The sequence below is a fragment of the Ostreococcus lucimarinus genome, chromosome 20, assembly GCF_000092065.1.
Source record: "Ostreococcus lucimarinus CCE9901 chromosome 20, complete sequence".
Classification (NCBI taxonomy): Eukaryota; Viridiplantae; Chlorophyta; class Mamiellophyceae; order Mamiellales; family Bathycoccaceae; genus Ostreococcus; species Ostreococcus sp. 'lucimarinus'.
In genome coordinates, this window is record NC_009374.1 from 1 (window position 1) to 24,608 (window position 24,608).

The 24,608-nt window shown below is 55.8% G+C and overlaps 8 protein-coding genes across 8 annotated transcripts; 4 read left to right on the forward strand and 4 right to left on the reverse strand.

Moving 5' to 3' along the window:
* Window positions 1-737: 737 nt before the first annotated feature.
* OSTLU_43542 (predicted protein) lies at window positions 738-13,925 on the reverse strand (the record flags this gene model as incomplete). The annotated part of the gene is made up of 1 exon (XM_001422593.1): window positions 738-13,925. One exon carries the CDS (start codon window positions 13,923-13,925, stop codon window positions 738-740), a length of 13,188 nt encoding a protein of 4,395 aa, XP_001422630.1.
* An 808-nt stretch (window positions 13,926-14,733) lies between these two features.
* On the forward strand, window positions 14,734-15,888 carry OSTLU_29296 (predicted protein; the record flags this gene model as incomplete). Its single annotated transcript, XM_001422413.1, has 1 exon — window positions 14,734-15,888. The coding sequence occupies one exon, from the start codon at window positions 14,734-14,736 to the stop codon at window positions 15,886-15,888; it is 1,155 nt and encodes a 384-aa protein (XP_001422450.1).
* Window positions 15,889-16,015: 127 nt separating this feature from the next.
* On the forward strand, window positions 16,016-16,615 carry OSTLU_18911 (predicted protein; the record flags this gene model as incomplete). Its single annotated transcript, XM_001422414.1, has 1 exon — window positions 16,016-16,615. A coding segment is annotated over one exon (600 nt), but the record flags the coding sequence as incomplete, so codon positions are not given.
* A 118-nt stretch (window positions 16,616-16,733) lies between these two features.
* OSTLU_43808 (predicted protein) lies at window positions 16,734-17,606 on the reverse strand (the record flags this gene model as incomplete). The annotated part of the gene is made up of 2 exons (XM_001422594.1): window positions 16,734-17,396; window positions 17,571-17,606. 2 exons carry the CDS (start codon window positions 17,604-17,606, stop codon window positions 16,734-16,736), a joined length of 699 nt encoding a protein of 232 aa, XP_001422631.1.
* A 116-nt stretch (window positions 17,607-17,722) lies between these two features.
* On the reverse strand, window positions 17,723-19,037 carry OSTLU_25814 (predicted protein; the record flags this gene model as incomplete). Its single annotated transcript, XM_001422595.1, has 1 exon — window positions 17,723-19,037. One exon carries the CDS (start codon window positions 19,035-19,037, stop codon window positions 18,495-18,497), a length of 543 nt encoding a protein of 180 aa, XP_001422632.1. The 3' UTR covers window positions 17,723-18,494.
* A 234-nt stretch (window positions 19,038-19,271) lies between these two features.
* OSTLU_29301 (predicted protein) lies at window positions 19,272-20,919 on the forward strand (the record flags this gene model as incomplete). Its single annotated transcript, XM_001422415.1, has 1 exon — window positions 19,272-20,919. The coding sequence occupies one exon, from the start codon at window positions 19,272-19,274 to the stop codon at window positions 20,916-20,918; it is 1,647 nt and encodes a 548-aa protein (XP_001422452.1). The 3' UTR covers window position 20,919.
* Window positions 20,920-20,986: 67 nt separating this feature from the next.
* OSTLU_25817 (predicted protein) lies at window positions 20,987-22,269 on the reverse strand. Its single transcript, XM_001422596.1, has one exon. The coding sequence runs from the start codon at window positions 22,143-22,145 to the stop codon at window positions 21,522-21,524; it is 624 nt and encodes a 207-aa protein (XP_001422633.1). The 5' UTR covers window positions 22,146-22,269; the 3' UTR covers window positions 20,987-21,521.
* A 166-nt stretch (window positions 22,270-22,435) lies between these two features.
* OSTLU_29304 (predicted protein) lies at window positions 22,436-24,503 on the forward strand. Its single transcript, XM_001422416.1, has one exon. The coding sequence runs from the start codon at window positions 22,535-22,537 to the stop codon at window positions 24,434-24,436; it is 1,902 nt and encodes a 633-aa protein (XP_001422453.1). The 5' UTR covers window positions 22,436-22,534; the 3' UTR covers window positions 24,437-24,503.
* The last annotated feature ends 105 nt before the right edge of the window (window positions 24,504-24,608 follow it).

Below are 24,608 nucleotides of genomic sequence, written 5' to 3' on the forward strand. Positions count from 1 at the left end.
AACCCTAAACCCTAAACCCTAAACCCTAAACCCTAAACCCTAAACCCTAAACCCTAAACCCTAAACCCTAAACCCTAAACCCTAAACCCTAAACCCTAAACCCTAAACCCTAAACCCTAAACCCTAAACCCTAAACCCTAAACCCTAAACCCTAAACCCTAAACTCGAACCCTAGCCCTCCAAACCCTAGTTTACCCCGCCCCGCCTAACGTAGTCCTCAACCCAAAACCGGTATCACACATTTTCAAAAAAACCCAAACCGCGGCCTACGCCCGCGTCGACGTAAAGGTCCGGGTCGCCGCCGGCACCCAGAGGTCCGCGAAACGCGCGCGTACACAGATGCAAATGCGTGTTTCATGCGTGTGCGCGAAATTCCAGCGTCGTCGACCGCCAGTGTAGTGGTTCTGGTGACCCCTTTACTCGCGCAACTTTCAGGGCGCCAGAAGCGTCATGTTCCAGAGAAACTGCTAACCCTAGTTTCTAACCCTAGTTTCTAACCCTAGTTTCAGGGAGGCGGGTGCGGCGACGCGCGCTGGGAGACGACGCGGGGACGACGACGACGTGCGTGCGAGTAGCGCGAACGCTCGTTTTTTTCGTCTTCTGTTGTCTTCACAAAGGAGCAAATCATTTTCTAAGTTTCTACGCTTTCGTTCAACAAGGTGTTGTCAGCGGTGTAATCTTGCGTGGCGGTGATTCGACCATCGTCGAGCGCGCGGGCCTTCCACGCTTCCCGCGAGTCAGTTCGACAGCGACAGCAGTAGAGCGGTGCCGCGCTTGATCCACTGCGATGGGTCGACGCCGCCCGCATCTAGGTCGACCATCGTGACGAACGACGGGCGCTCGCGCGTCCCCGTCCTGCGACCGTACATATACAGCGGCGCTTGATACGTGACGTTCGACGCGGACGCTTTGTTCTTCCGCTCCGTAGGTTTGAAGTGCATCACGGGCATTTTGACGATGAGTTTCATGGTGTCCGGTTCACATAAGCACTTTTTCTCGTGATTCCAACCCGCACCTTCCAGGTAGAGATCTCGAACGTAGACGCCGTCCTCTGGCGATTGATCGCTGTCGCTTTCGTCGACGATTGAGAATGAAAACGAGAGCGCGTCGATGGCGATGCCGTCTCGTCGCGCCGTCATCTGGAGTACAGACGTCAGAAAGCACGTCGGATACGTAAATCCGCCCAACCAGTAAGTCTTGGGATACGTTCCGTGTCCCCACGCGGAGAGCTGTTCGACACGACAAATCAAGTCGAGCGTCCATGAAGTCAAAGGCTTGAGAGACGGATACGCCTTGAGAAACGCAGCTGGGACTTTGTTTGCCGCCAACGCATCGTACACGTCATCCAGCTCGCTCGACATCAGAACCGTTCCATTTATGCCCTTGCGAAGTCGTTGCAAAGTGAGGGAAAGCGTACCCAGTAGCGCGTTGTAGCGCTCGATTTCTTGGAGCAAATTGACGTTGAGAGGGCTCATGTCTGTGCTTTTTTTCTGCGCGATCGCTCCGTAATCCAGCGGTTTGGGAATCGTCTCGAGCATTTCGCCGATAACTGCGAGCACGTTTGCCTCCATTTGGGCGGCGGCGCTGGAACTAGAACTCGCTGTCGAACCGCCGTCGCAGACTTGAAATTTAGCGCTCGCGCTAAGAATGGCTTCGCTTTCCGCAATCATGTAGGAGATGTCAGCGTTTGGATGCTGCCCAAAAGCGTCGGCTTGATCACTGAGCGGAAGTTTGTTCACAAACTCGCGATGATTTTTGAGTTCATTCGTATTCGACGGGATACAATACACTTTGCCGCTCGGGCCTTCGCACAATTCGTACGCCGCTTCCTCTCGCAATACGTCTTCGCAAAAGAATTGCAGCAGATACGCTTTAATCACGCGTCTATCGATTTCGTCGGTCACGCGTCCGCCGTAATTTGCTTCGCCGATTAAATATCGCAACGCATCCCAGGGTGTTTCTTCGTAGCCATCCAAATACGATTTAAGTAAATCGTCAGAGACGGAAAAATCCGTGTCGTTGAAATCGTACGGAATGTTTAAACCGAGAGTTCCGAACTTTCTACGCTCTAGCAACAGTGCATGGAAGAACGATAACGAAAACAACAATCGACCATATTTGGTTTTGTTCGCGCATTGCGCGAAAGATTCTTCCGAAACGCAAGTGCTATACAGTCGCGCTAAATTCGCGCGCAAACCTTTTGGCGGTTCCGTCGTCATTTTCAGACCGCGTTGGAGAATCGCCAGCGGGAACGCGGGAGTCGGATTTGAGGATAGCCAAAGTCTAAAGTTTTCGTGCGGAGCTTCGCTATCAAAGTCTTCGATGATTTCTTGAAGCTTTGGCAGCCATGAAATCATGAGGTGGCAGTTAGCGAGGAACACCCAGTGGCCTTCCTTTCTTCCGCGTTCGATGAGTTCGGTCGCAATCGAAGCTTGCCCCTGTCCGAGAGCGACGGTGAACAGCTTGTCGCTCATTCCTTTGCTAGTGGCCAATTGTCTCAAGTTTGCCACGGGATCGACGCCCGCACTCAAGACAAAGATACACGGAACCTCGCACGCTGAATCGAAATAAACTTCATTCAAGTTGAGCACCGGCGGATCGACGAATTTTGCGCCAAGATTATCCGCAACAAACTGTCTTATCGCGCTTTCCACACGGTCTAAGCGAAGCGCGCGCAAAATCAAAAGTTTTTGAAGTGCGCTGAGACTCTCACCCCACGCGCCAGGCAACGCTTGCGTCTCTGGCTTTGAATGTCGATACCAGACTCGCCACTCGTCCGCGTGCATTTCATTTATGGAAGTTGGAAGGTCTGAGAGAGCATCTTCAAACGCTCGAGCGAGCGCGACGACGTTCGACCACTGATCTGTACTCAACCACGCGCCCACTTCAGCGCGCATGACCACTTCGTGTTTCTCGCGCACGCCACCGGCGCTTCCCCGCACGAAATATTGCCACTCAGCCGAAGGTATCGCTCCTTCTTCTGATTGAATGCGAACGCACATTTGTAAGCTGAGAAGAAGTTTATGCGACTCAAATAAGCCTCTGGAGGTGTACCTGTACACGGCGTATGTGTGATAATCGTTCAAGATGGCCAGTCTTTCGTTGACGTCGACGCTATCTTCGTCCGCGTTTTGCCGGCGCGACTTTGTGATCGACGCGTCGAACAAGCTCGTGTATGCATCCAAGCTAAACTGGTACATTGGATCTATATCGGCCAGGTTGTATAACGTAAAGTACAGAATCGTCGCTCGCTTCGCCACAGGGGCGTAAGCCGCAGCTGCGTTCTCAATTTCCACTCCGGTGGTTTCGGCGACTTTTAGGCTCGCCGTGACTTCCTCACTTGTATTTTTTGAGCGCGTTAAAGAATCGATGAGCTCGATATTATCCAGCAAAGATCCAGAGGCTCTGCTTAGTAAATCCAAAATTAGGTCTTCGAGTTCACTGAGCTTCCGTTTACCCCGCGCAACCTTTACGACGAGTTCATTCTTTTGCGCGTCGAGCTCCGGCCTCTCGCGGCGAACGACTAAATCTCTTAGCTGTGCATTCAATCCTTGTTCCTTCACGGTGAAGTTGGTGACGGCGAGCTTGGTGCTCACTTCTGGCGTGTAGTGCGGATTCATCATTTTTGTCGTGAAATATAGTCGGAACTTTGGCGAGTAATCCAAATCTTTGTCGCCAAGTTTCACAGTTACCGAGCCGCCCTTTTTTATGAATACTTTCGCCACGATGTTTTCCAGAATCGGATCTATCGTTTCTTTCACATCCTGAATGAGCACAGGAACGCCGAACTGAATGCCGTGTTCAACTTGTCGCACCATATCAGGCGCGTGTAAAGTTGTGACGATTAAACCATTCGCCGACTCCATCGATTTGATCCATTTGTTTCCTTGCCCCTGCGGATCGATGAGAAGCGGCCATCGATTACCGCGAGTGACGATGACGGCGTTCTCGGTGCTAAACGAATCGGCTGGTAAACCTTGAATATTCCAGTCTCGCACATCGGAAGGATTCGCGAGAAAACTCGCAAAGTCAAACTCCAAGGTGCACGGAATCGCCATCTCCTTCAACATTGGCATCCAACAATCCGTCACGAGCGCCTTGCGATACTCTGATGGAAACGCCCCGGCGTAACTCATGAAAGCTGCGGCAATGCACACATCACCCGGAAGTCGCTCGATCTGCGACTCAAAGTCTTCAATCGATTTCACCCATCTCTTTTTCTCACCGGATAATCCATCGACTAACGCCTCGGCTCGTTCGAGTTTGAGCTCCAAATCTGCGAGTTCGTTTTCCAACGACGCCTTATTCGACGCAGACTTTTCGTAATTTTCCTTCAGCGCGGCGACTTTCGCCATCACTTCCGCCAAGTTAGCTTGTGTGAGCGCGAGTGCGTCCTGCTTGCCTTTGAGCTCGTCTTGTGCTTGCTTGAGCATTAATCTTTTTGGCGCAATTTCCCGCGCGACGTTTCCGTACGAGTACATGGCATGCACCCACTTGCACAACCCCTTTGCGGCGTTGGAGACTTTCCCGATGACGTCAGGCTGATAATCGGGATTGTTCACAAACTTTGCGATCTTCGTCAGCAAGCTGTCGACGAGCGTGTCCTTGTCGAAGTTCAGCAATCGCTCCAAGAATCCAGAGTCGCCAAGCTGCTTCTTCGACTCATCCCATGTCGTCGGCCGCTTGAGTACGGTGAGCACACCCTTTAAGCACAGTTCCACTAGGGCTGGAGGTTTAACGTAAGACTTGAGTTCACCCATGTCCTTTTTCGTCAAAACGTTCAAAGCTGCCTCTGCTTCTTGGAGCGCAGGCAACGCCTCGTCAAGTTTTAGTTGGCACTCGTCGGCGATTGCATTCGCCTTCTTTGCCTCAACCTCTATGCGCTCCGCCTCCGCGCTCACGCGCATACTTTGTTCGTCTGCTGCGCGTTTGTCTTGGACGATGACTTTAAGCAATTCTTCGCAGTCTTTCTTTGCCTGTGCGACGACTGCAGCCTTGTCCTTGCACACGCTCTGCATTTCACGAACTTGGACTTCTGTTTCCGCGAGCTTGGTCAAACCACCTCGAAGCTTTGTAATTTTCGCGTTGAACTCGCGCTTCTTTTCCACCATAAGTGCTCTAAAAAAGTTGACAAACTCGATGTAGTTCGTTGGCGTGACGTACATCTTGCGCTTAATCGCATTAAACATTTCATCCGCCGTCGAAACCGTCGATGCGTGAATCATTCCAAAAATTTTGCACAAGTCCGCTTTCACCTTCGCATTCACGTCGTCGTCTCGTAATTTCTTCATCGCGACTTCTTCCAACGCGTCAACGGGCCAATCTTTGAACCAATTAATCGTGCAGCAATTAACCAACCCCGGGAACATTCTCGTTCGCTCGCGAAACGCGTCTCCAATTGGCGACATGCACAAGACGATGTGAAGATTTTGCATCACTCGCTCCATGAAGAATGCGAAAAGCTCGTCGTGAGTCACCGCACGAATACTCTGTGCTTTTGCGATCTTGCGCATATCCTCGCAAATCGCGCTAATTTCATCCTTTGCAAATAAACCTGGTATTTCCCCAGACGTCAACGCGTTGTTCACGTCCTCCAGAAAAGTCTCTTTGACGATTTGCGTGTCATCCAACACGAACACCGTAGGCTTGCCGGCGACTCCTGTTTGACGATACAGTGATTTGAGATCTTCCCTGAATTCGAGCTGCTTGTAGTTCTTCGTGATCTCGATTGAAAATGATTTCATCTCGGCAACGTAAGCAGCGAGTCGAGCGAGCGATTTGCGACCGCTTCCACCAACGCCCACAAGCATCGCGTGTCCGCGAGGTTGAGTCAAGACACGGTGTATTCGACAAACGTGCATTATTGCGTCGTTGAAAAGTACGAGATCCATAGGCGCGTTGCCCGGTTCCAATCCGTAGTCTTCAAGCTTTTCTGTGAGAAACTCTTTCAAGGCCGGCGCGTCGACGACGGCTTCGTACGGCGGAACATCTAAACCTTGGCGCATGAATGATACGAATGGATGACATTCATTGAGTTTCTCGTCGACTTCACTCGCGACAGACGTCGTCGCACCCGTCGAGAGCACCTCATTCCACGAGACTCCGAAGTGTAGTCGCATGTTGGTGTCGATTTGCCTCCTGAGCCACGACGAATCGTTGACATCCCAAAGACGATCACCAAAGACACGCAAGTTTTCGTGAATCCACAGTTGCAAGATGGACTCTTTCGAGTCGTAAAACTGTTTTGTAGCGCGAGTGACTCCTTGAATGACTTTTGCGAGATCGCGAGTGTTGAACAGATAATGACTCTTCGTCGGAGTCGGGAGAAGTTCGCGAGCGAGGGAGTTGTACACCGCTATGGACGCCTTGGCAATAGTCGTGCCGATCGATGCGATCGATTGGTCGAACCCACCCTGCGTTTCCCCAAGAATTGTGCCATAAATACGCTCAAGCTGTGCGTCGGATGGATCCACCATGTTTAGAACCGCAAAAATGGATAGAACACGCTGCGAGAACGGATTTCTGCCGCCGCCCGGGGGCGCCATCGCCGCGAGAAGCTTCATATCACTGACGTGTGTTCGCTCTTGCTTCGATCGGTCATACCAAAACCCATTGTCATGCCATAATTTTAGCAACTCGAGCGGAGGGATGAAACCAAACTCGCTCTTCTTCGGCATGTTCAAATCGTCAATTGCCAGGATGAGCTTTCGACCGCCGGGAGGCGCGAGGCTTCCTTTTGAGCGCTTCTCAAGCTTACCTTCGATTGTTTCCTGAAGCGAATTTGAGCTCGTTTGTGCACTGAATGTTATTCTACTTCCAATGTATCCTTCTGGTAGCTCGGAAAGACAAGAGTCTACCACCATTGATTTACCCGCGCCGACGTTACCGACGATGAGAGTGTTCATGCCGGCTTTGAGAAGTAGCGTCGCTAGATGCTTTGTACGGACGGAATCGACGGTGGGAATCATGATCTTGAAGAACGGCGTGTTTTCGTGAGGTAAATGATAGGTAGGTATCTTCTCCACCCAAGGCACGAACGCACGGCGCTCCGCGTCGTAGTAAAAGTCGAAGACAGTTGTGTCCGTCGGCGCCGACGCCGGCGTGTGCGGGAACAGCTTCAAAGGCATTATACGGTGAAGCATTGCGTCGAAACGTAAGCGGCTTGCGTGATCAATTGACCCTCCTATCGACCAGACTATACAAAACACAAAAATAGGCTCTACGTCCCCGACGCTCTGGATGTGGTGCGCATCGAACAACGTCGTAAACTGATGAATGCTCGCTAACTCATCCGTCGCCACGGGCTCTCGACATTTTGAACGCTTGAACCCCAAAACTTCGTCCATGTACTTGTCCATGCAGTTAGACAGCGCGTCTTCTATGTCTACATCACTGCGATCTCTATTTTTTCGTTCACATCGCCAGCTCGCCACGTACGGCTGCCAACCAAGATCTTCGACGTTGAAATAAATCATTCCAGCTCTCGAGACCGTCGCTGGCGAAGCCTGCGACAGATCTTCGACTTCAAACAAAATTGAAACTTGCGGGCTCATCATGATTCGTTCGCCCGAAAGCAACGTTAAAAGTTTATTGTCGTCCAAGAGCGTATTCATACTTTCAATCCACAGCGTATCGACGGGCCCGTCCATGAGAATCCATTTCTGATTCGCCGATTCGTCTTTGCACACGTTTCGCATAATTTTGGCCAAAACTCCGTCAGACCATTCGTGTGTTGCTTCATCGAATGACCCGTACAGTTCGTCGTTCGACAACGCGAGTGGGTTGATTGGATACACTTCGACATTTTGGAAATCGCCTTGAACGCCGCTTTGTTTCAAGCGCGACATGGCCTTGATCAGAATTTCTCGCGCCCGAGTTTTGCCCGAGCCAGTTTTACCGACAATCATGTTACCGTGTCGGGCCGATTTGCAATCGAAAATTTGCACAATCTTGGAAATCCATGCGTCCACTGGTTGCAAATTGTTCAGTCGGCACTCCTGGACGAGTGCCTCTCGCAGAGTAGCCGAGTCCTCATGCGGCGCGTTGACTTCAGGGAACAAGTCGTTGAGAAGAGCCTTGAATAGTGGAATATCAATGTACACGAGCTTTGGAATAATCAGGTCTCTCATCGCGTTGAATAAGATCAATTGTTCGTCGGCTTGCGGAGCTTGACGCTTCTTCGCGCCAGCGGCTCGAGATATTGGAATGATGAAAGAACGCAAGGTGTAATCGTAGTGATCTTGCTTACTGAGCTGTTGCTGACTGAGCTCCATGATTGCAACCATTTTCTTGGCCAGCGGTTTCGCGTTTGTGAAGCCTTCGCTGAACATCATGATCTCGGCAATCAAACAAAAATCTGGAACCATCATTGACACTGGCCTCACGATTGCTTTGAGATTGTCGGGCAATTCGGCGCGACCGGCGTAGCCTGGATTCATGGTGACGAAGACACCGCATGACGGTATCAAGCGAATACGCTGACCTTCAAAATCGAACATCTTCAAGTTCTGCTTCACGGCGGCCATGACGACGCTAATTTGTGTCGCCACCACTGACAGTACCTCCACCGTGATACGGTTAAATTCGTCCAGACACGCCCATGCGCCAGTTTGCGCGAGCCCACTAAACATCTTACCCGTCATCTTGTAGTCTACGCCATCCGAACAATTGAATACAATCACGTACCGCGCTAAAGCCTTGCCAAAATCTTTCACGGTTTCTGTTTTACCAGTTCCCGCCGGTCCGAGTGGGTTTCCGCCTCGACGCGTAAACATAGCGGCACCGAGCGTCATGTAGCAGCGATCGGTAAGTGGTGTCACAACCAGGCGGCCATTGTTACCTTGGTATTCATATCCATAGTCGAAAACACTGAGCACTTGCTTCACAGTGCAATGCCTCGTCTCGCGATCCCAATAAAATCGTAACTGTGACACCCACTCAAAATCGTTGGGAGAAGAGCATCCGGTCTTGATGAGTTTTTCTATCGCATCGCGCGCGTGTACTTCGATAGTGATCAATGCCGTCACTTTCTTGCGAGTCACTTTGTCGAGTGGTGTGCGCGTAAGCTCAACAAGTTTATTCAAGTATTGAATCCATTTACGCCGTAACTTTTTCAGCGCCTCCTTCACGTTCTCCGGATCTCGAAGCGCCCTCTCGCACTCCATCGTCCACGAAATGCAACCAGCGGTAATCAACATCTGTCCAGGATTGTCTTTCACCCATTTATCTTTTTTGATTCCCTTCGCGCGGCACTGCTCGAACGTGCTCGCCAAATGTGTCCTTGTTGCGGAGTACATCGCCGCCTCGACTGTGTTCAGCCATTCCTCCGGTCGGCCCTCGGTGCGGATAGGATTATCGAACGGGATCGTTTCGCCGTCAGGAGAAGTCATTGCGACAGATTCACAATGTCTTCGACCGGTCAAGGGATCGGGAGCGTACATCTCTAACTTTTTAATGCCCTCAAACATCCCCTTCAGATGTGGCTGGATGTTCTGCGGTTCCTTCGCTTGTCCCAAAATTTGCAGTAAATCGTCGTTGCTGAGGAAATAAAAGCGCGGAAACATCTGGCGCTTCGACTCAAGGTAATCATCGAGTGACTTTTGTATGCGCTCGAGATTCGAATCCATTGCGCTCAGCTCATTGAGAAGAGACACGTCTGGGGTGTCGCCAATGTCGGGCGCGCGCATCGCCGTGCACGCCAAAACGACGTTGCTCGTCTTGTGCATTTCTTGCATGAGCTTGATAAAACGCGTATTAATCGTGCCAAACATTTCCGTTTCACTAGGAAGCTGACGCGCGATGTCTTCACTGCCAATAAAGATATTCTCCAAGTACATCCACGCTAGTTGAACTTTGAGCACCATCTCGACGACGTCATTTACTACACCGAGCGTCTTTTCCCACGACGTAATTGTGCGCTCAAAGACGGAGAAAAATTTGCTCGCTTTTAAAGTACTCAGAGTTACGGTATTGTCTTCCAATGCGGTAAATATATCATCTGCACTTCTCAACTTCATCACGTCGTCGCGCCCTTCCTTGAACGGACCGGTGTCGAGAACAACGTTTGTCCAGACGTCGGCGATGCCGCGCAGCGTATTCTCCACGGATAATTCCTTCGTAGCATCCGTGCTAATTTCGGAAATGGCTTCGGCGTAATGGTCCAAGCCAAGTTCAACGACTTTATCCAGAGTGAAACCTTCGCTTGTGGGATCGAATTGCTTGCCACATGCCTCCATGACGAGTTCCCAGTGTCGTCGACGAACCGCCGGATTACGCATGTCAACGATGAGCGGCATGATGCGCTTGAACGAATCAACCGTATCTTTCAAACTGATCCAAGTTCCCCACTCCTTGACCTTACCTCGCCCGAGCTTGGTGATTTGTTTGTACAAAAGAGTAGCGCCGTTTTCCATGGACTCGACATCTAGGTCATTAAATTTACCATCCTTCCAACCTTCGTACAAGTCGTTCCATTCTCGCACCACTCGCCAAACCATCTTGAGTTGTTCCAAGTCGGCTTTTAATTCTTCCATATCGACCAGTGTGGGTGGAGCGAGATCTTCAAATACAACCAAACCGTTCAGTATCACACGCAGTCGATGATCAAACTGTTCGATGACCTCATCAACGCCCGCGATAAACTCCCACGACTTGTCGCACGCGCGTTTCGCGCACGCCGGGTGCGTCTGCATCGGCGCCAAACGGTCGAATTTCACTTTATACTCTCTCGCATCTTTTTCGAGTTGCACGATTGATGTTCGCAGTTCATTCTGAAACACATCTTTTGTCGCATCGAGGCTTGACTCGATCTTCTCTAGCTGAAACTTGAACTCTTCAAACTTGTCATCGATGGACGCCAAGCGCTGAGATTCCGTCTCCGTGACGTCTACGAATTCGTTCAAAATACGAAAACTATCGCGCGGCTTGACGAATGATGCAGGAACAGAGTCAACGTTTGTTTGTAGTTGCTTGAGTTCGCTCACGTGCTTGACGAGCTCATTTATGTCACTCGGTGGCTGTTCGAAACGGGCGACACTCATTTCAAAGTATCTCATAACGTCGTCGATTTCAGTCGCCGCCTTGGCGCGTAATTCTGAAATCATGCCTTGCACGTTATTCTGAGCTAAAGCCAAAAGACTTTGCTTGAGATATCCACATTCGATTCTGACGAACCCGATCACATGCGTGTGCTCTTCACTTCTGACGTCCTCCATCGACTCCTGCACGCGATGAATGCGGGCTTCAATCGCGCTGTTGTCGCTGACGTCGACGGCGTTTTCTCGCCACAAGTGGAAATAGCGCTCCTCCCAACGTGCGGCAAATCTCATCAAATCTTCGGCGATGTCTTTCACCGAGTTTGTGACACTCGATCTTACGCGCGAAATCATATCCCGGTTATCACGCAGCAATCTATCTTGAATGGACTCGTTCAGCGGAGATATTTGAGGCACGGAGCCGTACGCATCGAGCGCGGCGTCGAAAACGGTGTTGATGGTTTCGCACAATTGCGTGGTTTGCGGTGAAGTTTCGACTCGCATGGTGCCAACATCGCAGGATGAAAGGTTCATGCTCATCAGCACGACTGGTTTCAATGGAGCGCAGTCAGACTCCACTCGGCCCATCGTGAGATGCAAATGAGATAGCGTGCGCAACAAGACCTTGCGCAATGCACGAACGACGGCGTCTTCAATGTCCTTGATATATGCGATCCACGCTTCACTGGCGGTGTCAACGTCACCGATGCTCTGTCGCTGATGTGAAGTGAGATGTAAGATAGTCGCACTTGTTTCTCCGAACTTCGAGCGAATATGAACGGTTTCCTGTTCGTAGATGTTCTTAAATTCGTCCAGCGGGTCGACGTGGTCACCTTCCCTGCGCCGTAATGAAACCGCCGAGAGTTCTTCGAGAATTTCAGTGATGCGCGCAGCCGATCCTCTAAACTTTTCCAAACTTTCACTCATAAACGAGCAGAGTTTGTCCGACTCTGCACAAAAAGCGTCGATGGTGGAGATTTCGGAGCGCCATGTCAGCTCTTTTGACGCCGCGGCGAAAAGATTTTTCAAAATATCGACATTTGCGCGGAAAAGACGATTGACGTGCTTGTCGCGACCGATTTGCCGCAATAACGTGTTGTTCCTTTCGACGAGCGAACTCAATCGTTCGCACAACGCATCATGGGCACAGCGCATACCACCAAACGCGACTTCTTTGATATTGGCAGGTACTTCTCGAGACATGGATGCGAATCCTCGAGCATCCTCGCACGCAACGCCTACGTCGACGGCGTACGTGATGAACAATAACCCATCATCGTCGGCGCGTAGCAAAGGCTGATCAAGGCGCTCTTCGACGTTCATTGCGTTCACATAAACGACCCATTCGTCGTATTTTTCGTTGATAAAGCGCTCTATTTGTGGAATGGTTAAATCGTACACGGCGAGCAAATCCACGGATTCGGGCAGTTGCGGTAGCGCACCCTCCGCGTGTGCCCTTCGTAACTCACCGAAGTCGTTCTCGAGACGATGCAGCAATGTATTGGCCCAGTGCACGGCACCGAACGTTCGAGGCAAGCTCGATTCTATCGGAGGCTTCATCCGATTTGCGTCAAACTGTCGTTTGGCACACTGCAAATCCTCGGCAAACATAGAGTACGCGCGAGCGGCGCAAGATTCGACTGCGCGAACAACACCATCTCGACGTGCAATTTTCGTGAATAACAAGCGAAGGAGCGAAACACGCGCTTGTAACGTCTCCGCCCGTTCGCACGCTTCGCCGAATATGGCACACATCTTCATCTCCAACTTTTTCACGCGAGACTTGAACGCGGCGAAATCATCGTGCCATCGCATCGAGGACACATCCAAAATATCATACTCAATCTTGGTCAAGTCATTTATCGCGACATCAAGGAAAACGCGACGGATTACTTCAAGTCGATCGTCGAGCCTGTAACGCACCACGTTCGCTGCGCTTGGGAATGAGCGAGACGCCGGCGGCGCAAATTGTTCTTGCGCTTCGCACAATTCCAACAGATCTCTGCAACGATGCGCGAATGCATCCAAATGCGAAAACACGGTCGTCGCATCAATCAACAGTGCTCCACTGCTCTCGATCGCCGCGCGCTCGAAGTATATATTCTTCCACACATCAGCCACGAATGCGCACTCGCGAAGAGTACAAACTGCGCCGTTGTACGCTTCTTCGTTCGAACCATCGTTCTGAATGATGTGGTTCAGATTCAACTCACCTTTGCAAATAATCATAATTTGATCGGCGATACGTTTAAGCAGGTCCACATACTGATCACTGACCGCGTCTTTGATGTTTGAATCCGTATTCAGCCACGCCAGGAAGATTGCGTCAACGAGGCGCGGCAAGATTTGCGGGACGTCTGCCAGTCGTGCGACGCTCAAAGCTTCGCATGCGGGCTTGACGCGGCTGAACATGTCACTGATGCGTTCAGCCAAGTGAACTCTGTCGACGATCAACTGTTCAAACGCCGCGATGTCATCGCACAGGTAGTTTGCGTTTTTCTGCGACGCGAGTTTCTTCACAATCAACCGAACGCTTTCCGATTGCAGCTGTTCCTGAACACCGCGCAAGTCCGTCGCGCGTTCGGGCCAAAACTTCATGATGCGCATCAAAGGTCCATCGGACTGTACTCGTTCGTCCAGTCTCTGTGCGTCGCGCTTGCTCTCGTCGTCTTCGCCGACGTCCCCGCCGCGCCCGAGCACCTGGCGAAGTTGACGGGACCAGTTTGCGACGACGCTCTCCAAGTTACCAGTACTCTGATCATCTGGAACGTACAGCACTGTTCGATGGGAATTCGACGCATCGAGCAATTTGGACATGAACGTGTGCGCATGAGCCGCGAGATCGGTCAACGGTGAACTCGTTTCTATACTTTTGATTGCCCTTTGCCGCATCGAACACGCGTACACGCCGGCCATGAACCGTTGAAGAGTCTTGATCGTCGCCGCATGAGAACTCAAGTGTACGACACTTACATCACTACCGAGCGTATTGTAACCCGTTGGCTCTCCCTTAAGAATACTCAACGTGTGACTCGCGCGAAAGAGCACAGATACGCGACGAAAGGCTTGGGGAATTCCCTGCGTGACTCGTATGACGCAAACATCTCCAGAATCTTCTTTACGCACTATTTGTGCGTGTGCAAATAACACGAAAGGCGATCCGTCGCCTTCGCTCGCGATTCCATCGAAGAAGCCATCAATCAAATCGACGCGTTCCTACGTCGGCGCCGCGCGGAGCGTCAGTCGGTCAAAGACTAGAGCTCGAGACGACGCACCTCTTCTACGATCGCATTTTCAATGATATCACTCCAAGTAGATTTATCAATCTTGAGTCCAGCGTCTCTCGCGAGCAAGTGTGTCGATACACGTTCACGGATCCATCGCGCTCGGTCTTCGCCGCCGAGGCCGCTCGCGCTGTCGCCCGCGCTCGAAGTCTCGGACGGAGCGGGCGACGACGCGCGCGAGATACACGGTGACGACGCGGTGACGTTCGCGACGATTGAGGACTGCGTGATCGCCGTCATTACGCGCGCCTGGCGGTCGTACGTGCCCTCCTCGTCGTCGTCAGCGTCGTCGAATAGTGACGCAAATTGACCTCCAAAAATATCTTCGGTGCGCATTTTGTCTGTTCATCTTCTCGGAGTTGACAACGAGTGTCCCACAACGCGCCGCTGCCGCGAGGACGGCGTATTCGTTCGCGATGATCGACACCAAACGTATGAACGCCACTCTCAAAGACGTTGGAAGATGGAAACGACGCGAGTACGGCGTCGACGCGTGTGAGGTCACCATCCTAAACCTCCACGCCATGTCGGTCGGGGACGTCGTGCGCGCGATGCGAGAGAGCGGTTCTAGCCTTTCCAGCGGCGACGCGTGCTTGGTTCACGAGACGCTACCGACGACAGATGGCGCACAGATATCCATTAGAGCACTGTTCAAGTGCTTTTCGCGCGAGCTCGAAGATGAACTCACGAAACCTCTCGAGCCAGCATACGAGAGTGGCGCCCGGGCCGATGCGCTGGTCGACGAGCCCAACGCGGCGGAAACCGTGGGTCTGGTGCACGTTGAGCATCGTCCAACGAGAGTGAAGAATTCAAAAGAACTCGCGGAAGCTCCTCCTCGAAACGTGCTTGAGTCGACGTTCGATTTGCCGGCGACACGATTGGCTGACTTTGCGTCGCCGCTCATCGCGTGCGAGAGCGACACGAGATGGCGCGACGCCATCGAAGAACTCGATGAGCGAGATAGACACGCTATATTCTTCACGATCGATGATGACACGCACTGCGTCGTGACCGCGGAGGACATCGTGCACTTTCTAGGCGTCGCCGAAACGCTGCGCCTCGCCATCGGACAATGCTTCGATGAGCGCGTCCTGTTCGACACGACTCAGGACACGTTCATAGTCGTTCATCAGGAGCACAACTACGACATAACAGCCGCGGATTGTTTTCGCTGGCTCCATCGTGAGGGTGAAGGGGTGAACGCGTGCGTGTTCGTCGAGTCAAGCTTTCGAGTCCCGGGCGATACGCACATCGATCGTCACGGCCACATCATTTGTGAGTTGTCCGTACGCGATTTGCTCGACTTGACGCCGGACAACTTTGATCAAATCTTCAAAGTCGATCCAGTGACATATGTTTCCACCAAACCGAGACTTCGTGGTACGTGCAGAGGCGTCTTCGTCGAAGGACAAAGCGGCACGAGCTCAGAAAGCGCGCGATCGTCGATCGAGAAGTTAGCCAAGAAAGCGCCGAGACGACTCCCGAGGCGCTTCTACGTCATCCATCGCGAACGCGTTCGCGCCTTTACGCCCCTTTCTCTCCTACGAACGATTGTCGCGTGTTCGGCGTAGCGATGCAAACGAAACGAAACAAAGCAACACACCATCGCATCGCGAGAGCGACAACTGAAGGCAACCAAACAAAAAAGGCGTTTTCTCGGCGTTTTTTTCGAGCGGCTTCACAGTTTGGCGAAGGCGCATGGTCGTGAAGGCGCCGAAAGATTACGCGCGCGAGCCCCCTCGCGGATGGAGCTCGAAATGGTCGTGGACCACGCTCGACGGCGACGATCGCGCGCAGACGGGCGCGGACGCGCGCAAGTTGTTTGAAGAACCACAGTTTCACAAACGCGCGAGGATCGGCGATTTACTAGGCGTGCGTGCGATGCTCGACGCGCGCACGGTCGACGTGGACGACGTCGATGCCGGCGGACGCACTGCGTTACACTTTGCCGTCGGTTTCGGGCGCGAACACGTCGCACGCGAGCTGCTCGATCGAGGCGCCGCGCTGGAGACGCGCGACGATTGGGGCAAGGCGCCGGTGGATTTTGCGATGCAAGGACTACACGACGAGTGCATTCAAATGTTACGAATGGAGGCGGTGAAGCGAGGCGTTTGGGGAGGACGAGGTCGTGTGGCGCCGTTGAAGACGTACTACGAGTACGCATACAACCTCACGAACGAAGAAGTGCACGTGCAGATCGAGAAACACGCCCGCGAAGCCTCGGAAAATTACACGCGTCAGGCGAAAGCCGACAGCGCTAGCTATAACGAGCAAAGAGCAGAGTTACAGCGAGCAAAAGTCAAAGAAGCCATCAAAGAGAAGGCTCGAGGGCGACGGAGGCGCTGACTCGACGAACAGTTCGCGTCGTGATTGTAGTCTTACTACATCATCTACACGCGTTAAATCGTACCTCCCGTCACGTCGACGCGACGCTTCGCTTCACCGGCGGCAACTCGTCGTCGCACAGCACGTGTTCGATCGGCTGCAACATTTTACGCTCGCAACCTTTGCCGTCGATAGTGACGAGGCGAATGACGCCTCCCGACGACGCATCACGCGCGATCGCGAGCGAAATCGCGTTCGTCACCCACGCCTGGGCTTCCTCCTTGGACATGTCTTCTTTAAACGTATCGTCGCACCACCCGTACACGTACGCGCTTCCGCTTCCGCCCACGGTGAACGGGGCCTCGACCATGGACCCGCCCAGGGGAATGCCGTACACCTGCGGTCCTAATTTCCGATCCCAACCCGCTATGATCATCCCCGCCTGTAACCTATCTTTATTTTCGTACGCGATGGTCTTGGTCAAGTTTGCGACGAGTTTGACGTCGCACGTCAGCACCTCATCTGCGCCCGCCGCCGCGCTCGACACCGACACCGCGTGCTCTTGCGCTAATCTCGACACATACGCCGCAACGTTTTGCGTATCAGCCGCGCTCCCGCTTCGACACATCCACACGTTGTCGCAGATCTGCGTGATTTTGTCGCTCGCCCTGTTCGCCACGTACGTCCCCGTGCTCGTCCGCGAATCCGCGCCGAGTATCACGCCGTCCGCGTATCGCACCGCCATGATCGTCGTCTGCGCCATCATCATCGTCGGCATCGCGCGCACGTCAGTCTCTCCGCGCCCGCATCACTCAACACCGGCGCGAGTCGTCGGCGCATCTCGATGCGTTCGTTCGTTCGTTCGTTCGTTCGTTCCTTCGTTCCTTCGTCGCGTCGCGTCGCGTCGCGTCGCGTCGCGACGACGCACCCCCATGGACACCGGAACATCGAACCCGTGATCCATCGTCCCGTCCCGTCGCCCGTCTCGTCGTCGCAAAGTTTGTTTCGCTCGACGCGCGCGTCGAACTGGGGACGGGCTGGGGGCGGGCGCGATCGGGACGCCACTCGCGCGCGCGCCGCGTCGACGCGCGCGATGACGGGCGCGATCTCGAGCGCGTCGTTCGCGTCGCGTCGCCCCGCGTGCGGGGCCCTCGCGCGCGCCGCGTCGACGCGCGGGATATGCGTCCGCGCGTCGACATCGACATCGACATCGACGTCGACATCGACGTCGCACGCCGCGGCGCGCGCGCGCCTCGCGGCGACGCGCCGCGTTCGCGCGTCCTCGTCCTCGTCCTCGCCCTCGTCGTCGAGCGCGACGTCGCCGTCGCACGACGCGTTTCTCGGGCACTGGTCGCGCGACTCGGCGAGGAACCAAAACGTCGTCGATTACCTCGTCGCGCACGGCGTCGGCACGGACGCGCTCAAACGCGCGCGGGCGTCGTACGAGCAAACGTGGACGACGAGCGAGTCTGGCGCGGAGGGAGAGTTTCAAGTGCGAACGACGTCTGAAGAGGTGGGCATCGACCGCACGCTGACGTACTCGCTCGGCGAGTTTGTTGAAAAGTACGAAACGAGCGCCATCTTCGGGGCGGAACCGGGTGAGGTGACGCGCGTGGCGTCGTTCGACGCGGCGACGCGCACGCACACAACGACGACGACGTCATCGATCGGGCACGAGACGACGACGAGACGCGTGCGCGAGGATGGGAAGGAGATGACGTGCGAGCGGCGCTTCGTGTCGAACGACGCCGAGGTGGAGGTAGACGTGACGTGCGTGGAAATTTTCGTGCGGCGAGAGACGTGACGCGTCGGGTCGTGAATGCGGAATATCACTGATTCATATCATACGCGTCTACTTTGCGTTCCGTTTCCGCGCCTCGACGATGAGATCCGCCAAGAGCTCGCGCACGCCGCGCGTGCACACGTCGAGCGGCGACTCGCCGTCTTTATCCTTTGTCTCGAATTCCGACCCAAGTTCGCCTAAAACTTGTAAACACTTCTTCTCTCCCTGCGCGCTCGCGTAATGCGCCGCCAAGCACCCGTCCGCGCACCTCGCGTTGACGTCCACGCCGAGCTCGAGCACTCTTCGCAGCATTTTGTGTTCGCCGCTGTACGCCGCCTGGTGCGCCGCCGTCCATCCGTTCGAGTTCACGTCCTTGACGCACGCCGCGTCTTCCCTCAGCGCGCGTTCGAAGGCGTCGTGATCGCCGTCCTCGATCGCACCGAACAGTTCCGTCTGCGACGTCGACGATCCATCGTCATCGTCGTCGCCGTCGCTCTCCGCGTCGGTTTCGGTTTCGGTTTCGGTTTCGGTTTCCGTCTCCACCGCGCGTCGCATCGTCGACGTCGCCGGTCTCGCGCGTCGTCCGACGCCGCGGCTCGTGCGCGCGGGCATGCTCGCGGTCTTCTTCCGTTCGGGCGGGTCGCGTCCGTCGCGCGCGCGCTCGGTCCTCCGCGCGCGGTCTGCGGCGGTCGTCCGGCGCCGCCATCGACGACCGACGCGACGGTTGGGCGGTCGAGCGTCGGGCGGCGATGCGGGACGCGTCGTCGCACTCGTCGACGCGCGCGGACGCGTCCCGAGCGCCGACCCGACGCCGACCCGACGCCGACCCGACGCCGATCCGACTCGATGTCGACGCGCCGACGCGCGCGCGCCTCGCCGACGCGCGAGAAAACGACGACCGAGGAAGATGCCGACGCGTGTCGGTTTTGTTTCGAAAGCGCGCGGGAAGACGACCCGTTGATCGCGCCGTGCGCGTGCAGAGGAGGACAAGAGTACATACACGCGAAGTGCTTGCTTCGATGGCAGCGCATGGTGGTGGTGCAAGCGCCGACGCATCCGGCGTTTTGGAACGAGGACACGCGGAGCAACGTGTGCAACGTGTGCAAGGAGGCGTTTACGACGCCGCCGCCGACGCGAATGACGCTGATGAGCTCGTTCACGGGAGCGGAGATCGCGGCGATGTGCGCCGTCGGGCACTTGTTGGTGTCGCACGCCGCGTTTAGCGCCAAACTTCGAGAGAAATTGCAAGACATGAACCCGGCGATGCGGCGGATTTGCTCGTACGAGTACTGGATCGAAGGGACGTACTTGATCACGGAGACGCGCGCGTCGTCGGACGAAGCGGGGGAGTCGAGCGAAGGAGACGTAGGCGATGACACAATCGTGGCGGTGAACTTGAACGGGCGATGCGACGTGAGTGAGTTCATCCAGGGCGAAAGTCAGTTGTTTGAGATTGTCGGCGCCGGCGGACAATCTCGCGTGCGCTTGCGCCAAGAATTTGAAGAAGGAAACGATGACGATGACGACAATGATGACGACAATGATGGCGATAATGATGACGACAATGATGACGATAATGATGACGACGAACGAAATACGGCAGACGTGGATGACGCAGACGTGACGAACGAGGACGCCGACGAGGACGATTTGCCCCGAGACGAAATCGCCGACGACGCAGAGCAAACACCGGAACTTGTCATCGAAGTTCCCGAAGACGTTGCTGACGATCGAGAGGCGTTTATCGAGCACCTACAACAGCTATTATCACCGTCCATTTTTGAGGTGTATCAGCGATTTCGCAGGCGGCGAGTCATCGAGGACGCCTACGACGAAGTCGCCAGGGAATGGCGAGTCACGCGCCAGGACGTCGAGAACGCGGTTGAGATAGAGCCGTTCGATGGTGGACCGTGCGATCACGACGAAGTCGCGTTGTGCATTGTCGTCGGTACGGACACGTCGTGCGGCTACACGAAAGTCGAGGGAAGTTTGGCGGGCGCCATCAGCGTAGCGTTTAGAAATTCTCGCGCGTACGCCGACTCGACCGACGGTTTGCGAGCGGGTGCCGTCGTGACATGCGCCGCAACCGCCGACGTGCGCGAGGCCGTTGGCGTTCTGTGCGGGTTTTCGGAAGAATCGAACACGTGGAACGTCGCTTCGCCTTTCGGCGTGCTGAAACGAACTCGAGAGGAGTTCGAGGTTCTTCGAAGCCCGACGCGCGCCAAAGTGCTCTGCTTCTTCGGCACCGCGCAATGGAACCGATCGCAACTTTTGGGTGAAATCGCGAGAGGACACTGGGGGTTGACGAAATCAGAGCCCGTCGACGTGGCGCGCGCAGAAACTGCGTATCGCCGCGCGATGGATTCTGGATCGCTCGTGTTTGCGCCGTTGACTGAAATGACGGAGGAGTTTATGCGCGACGAACTCGCAGAGATGTCGCGCATTCGATCGAGCGGTCAGCTCGACCGCGCGGGGTCATCCGCGTCCCACTGATGATTTTGTAACATACGCGAAGCTGCTGAACGAAAGTAATTGCCGTTATACATATTACATGCACGACGAACGCCGCCGCGCGGAGTCGACGTCGTGTGAACTTTCGACAACATGTGACGCGCGACGGGTTACGCGACACTTCGCAACGCAACGCGATCAAAATGACCTTACGACGCACCATCGCGCTCGCGTTTTTCGCCGCCACCACCGCAGCCGTCGCGGTCGCCGCGCAGGACTTCGTGTGTCCGGAATTCTCGGACGCGAAGGCGATGCGAGTGCTGATGACGTGCCTCGACGACCCCGATGGCTTGTGCGGATCGCAGTGCGTGGACGCGCTCGTCAAAGGCGCACTTGCCGTGAAGGACGATATCGCGGTGCCGTGCGAAGGTGGTGTCGATGGCGTCGTCGAAAACGTGCTCAAAAAGTGCACGGAGGAAGCGGGCCAACCTTTCGATCCGTGCGACGGCGCGTTTGCCGAACAATTGCGCGCGAACGCCGCTTCGGTGCGCTGCATCGGCGGTGGCACGCTCGAAAGCACGCTCGAAAGCTGAGAACCTCGAAATGGATTCAAAATCGCGCTCGCGCCTTTTGTAAGGCGAACCGTCACGTGAAGACGCCCTCTCGCAATCGGCGCTCGTGCCTGCGCTTCGCCGCCCGCCTTCTCGCCCGTCTTTTCGCCAACCGCTCGGGATCTGAGTCCCCACCGCTCGTCGCGCTATCGATCGTCAGCACCGATCGCAGTCGCTCGCTCCCGACGTCTCTCGCGACTTCCCCGCCGACGATCTCACCGCGCGCCGTCGGCTCGTCCTCGTCGCCCTCGAGCAAGCGTTTCGCCAACGCCTTTGCCCGCGCCGCGCGCTCGCGCGCTTCGTTCGACGGTCGCGGCCCCCAGCCGAGCTCTCTCGCGTCTCGCGTCGACGTCCACGCCTTCGCGTCCTCGTCCTCGTCTTCGCGCGCTCGCGCCGACGCGTACGAGCTCGCGCTCGAGCTCGACGAGCTCGCGCTCGCGCTCGAGCGCGACGTCCGCGTCGTCGTCGCCTCCCGCCTCCCGCGTCCGTCGTCCGTCGCCCACGTCTCCGCCGCGTCGACGAACGCGTCGTTTTCGCCCGCGTCGTCGTCGTCTCCCGCGCGCGTCGCCCGCGCTCGCGCCTCGCGTCGTCGCAACAGCGTCGTCACGACGTCTTCGCGCGCGCGCGGTCGTCGGCGACGTCCATCGCGGCGCGACATCGCGACGACGCGAGGCGTCGCGCGCGCATCGACGGGGTTCGTCGTCGCGACGGGCGTTCGTCGCGGCGTCGCGACGTCGCGCCGTCGCGACGAACGAACGCGCGACGCGCGGTTTTAAATCCACGCGCGGCCGGCCGTGACGACACCGCGCGCGTCCGGGCGGAGCGACCTAGGGTTTAGACGGCTGGCGGAGAAAACGCTGTGTGTGATTTACTGTCACAAAACTGTTACGTCGACGCGACCGTTTCGTCGACGCGACGACGCCCGTCGGCGATCGGCGCGCGACGCCATCGCGCGACGCGCTCGAGGCTCGGGCGGGAGACGAAGAAGCGACGGGAGACGGGTCGAGGACGATCGCGATGCTGCGTCGGGCGATGCGCGCGAGCGCGATGCGGGCGTGCGAGCGAGGATGCGTCGCCGCGCGAAACGCGTTGACGACGAGCGCGAGCGGGAGCGGGAGCGGGAGCGGGAGCGGGCGATCGATCGCCACCGCGGCGTCGTCGTCGACGTCGTCGTACGAGATCATCGATCACGAGTACGACGCCCTGGTCGTCGGCGCCGGCGGCGCGGGCTTGCGCGCCGCGATCGGGCTCGGCGAGCACGGATTCAAGACGGCGTGCGTCACGAAGTTGTTCCCGACGCGATCGCACACGGTGGCGGCGCAGGGAGGGATCAACGCGGCGCTAGGGAACATGACCGAGGACGACTGGCGGTGGCACGCGTACGACACGGTGAAAGGGGCGGATTGGTTGGGAGACCAAGACGCGATTCAATACATGTGTCGCGAGGCGCCAAAGGCGGTGATCGAGTTGGAAAAGTACGGGATGCCGTTTTCACGAACGGACGAGGGGAAGATTTATCAAAGAGCGTTCGGAGGACAATCGCTGGATTACGGCAAGGGCGGTCAGGCGTATCGATGCGCCGCGGCGGCTGATCGAACGGGACACGCGATGTTACACACGCTCTACGGCGCGGCGTTGAAGCACGACGTGCAATTCTTCGTGGAGTATTTCGCGTTGGATTTGATCATGGACAAAGGCGAGTGCGTCGGAATCATGGCTCTGTGCCTTGAAGACGGCACGTTGCACCGATTCAGATCACACCAGACGATTTTAGCCACCGGAGGTTACGGCAGAGCGTACTTTAGCGCGACGTCGGCACACACGTGCACGGGCGACGGCAACGCCATGGTGGCGCGCGCGGGTTTGCCGTTACAAGATCAAGAATTCGTGCAATTTCACCCGACTGGGATTTACGGCGCCGGATGCTTGATCACCGAAGGTTCGCGCGGCGAAGGCGGAATCTTGCGCAACTCGGAGGGCGAACGTTTCATGGAGCGCTACGCCCCGAGCGCCAAGGATCTCGCCAGTCGCGATGTCGTCTCGCGATCGATGACGCTCGAGATTCGCGAAGGACGTGGTGTCGGTAAAGAGAAAGATCACATCTACTTGCACTTGAACCACTTGCCTCCGGAGCTATTGGCGGAGCGCCTTCCGGGGATTTCGGAAACCGCCGCGATTTTCGCCGGCGTCGACGTCACCAAGGAGCCGATCCCCGTCATCCCCACCGTGCATTACAACATGGGTGGTATCCCAACCAACTACAAGGGCGAAGTTGTGGCACCTAAGAACGGAGACCCGGACGCCATCGTCCCTGGCTTGCTCGCCGCCGGCGAGGCGGCGTGCGCGAGCGTGCACGGCGCCAACCGTTTGGGTGCCAACTCATTGCTCGACATCGTCGTCTTCGGTCGCGCGTGCGCTAACACGGTGGCTGATAAACTCAAGCGCGGTGCACCGCATCGTGAGATCGCCAGCGACGCCGGATCGAACGCCATCGAACGTTTGGACAAGATTCGAAACTCCAAAGGCAGCGCGCCGACGGCGATGCTTCGTAAGACGATGCAAAAGGTGATGCAAGAGGATGCCGCGGTTTTCCGTACTCAAGAAACGCTCGCAAACGGGTGCAAGCGTATCGACGACGTCGCGGCGCAGCTGGACAACTTGAAGCTCACCGACCGATCGTTGGTGTGGAACACTGACTTGGTCGAAGCGCTCGAACTTCACAACCTCATGCCCAACGCGCAGACGACGATGCACTCAGCCGAGCAACGCAAGGAAAGCCGTGGTGCGCACGCCCGCGAGGATTTCCCCGACCGTTTAGACGACGTGTGGATGAAGCACACGCTCGCGTACGTGGAAAACGGCAAGGTGAAGATTGATTACCGTCCCAACCACCACTACACCCTCGACGCCGAGATGGACGTAATTCCGCCCAAGGCGCGCGTGTACTAACTGCGCGACCTCGCGACTCAACGTTTACTACTCGCAGTACTTTAAGCCTCCATTAGCTCACCGCGCGTTGAATTTAAGTAAAATCACCCATCTCGCACGCGTTTCGTCGTCTTGTCTCTCGTCTCTCCGTCGCGCGCGCGTCTCTCGCTTCCGCACAGCCAGGCGCGCATCG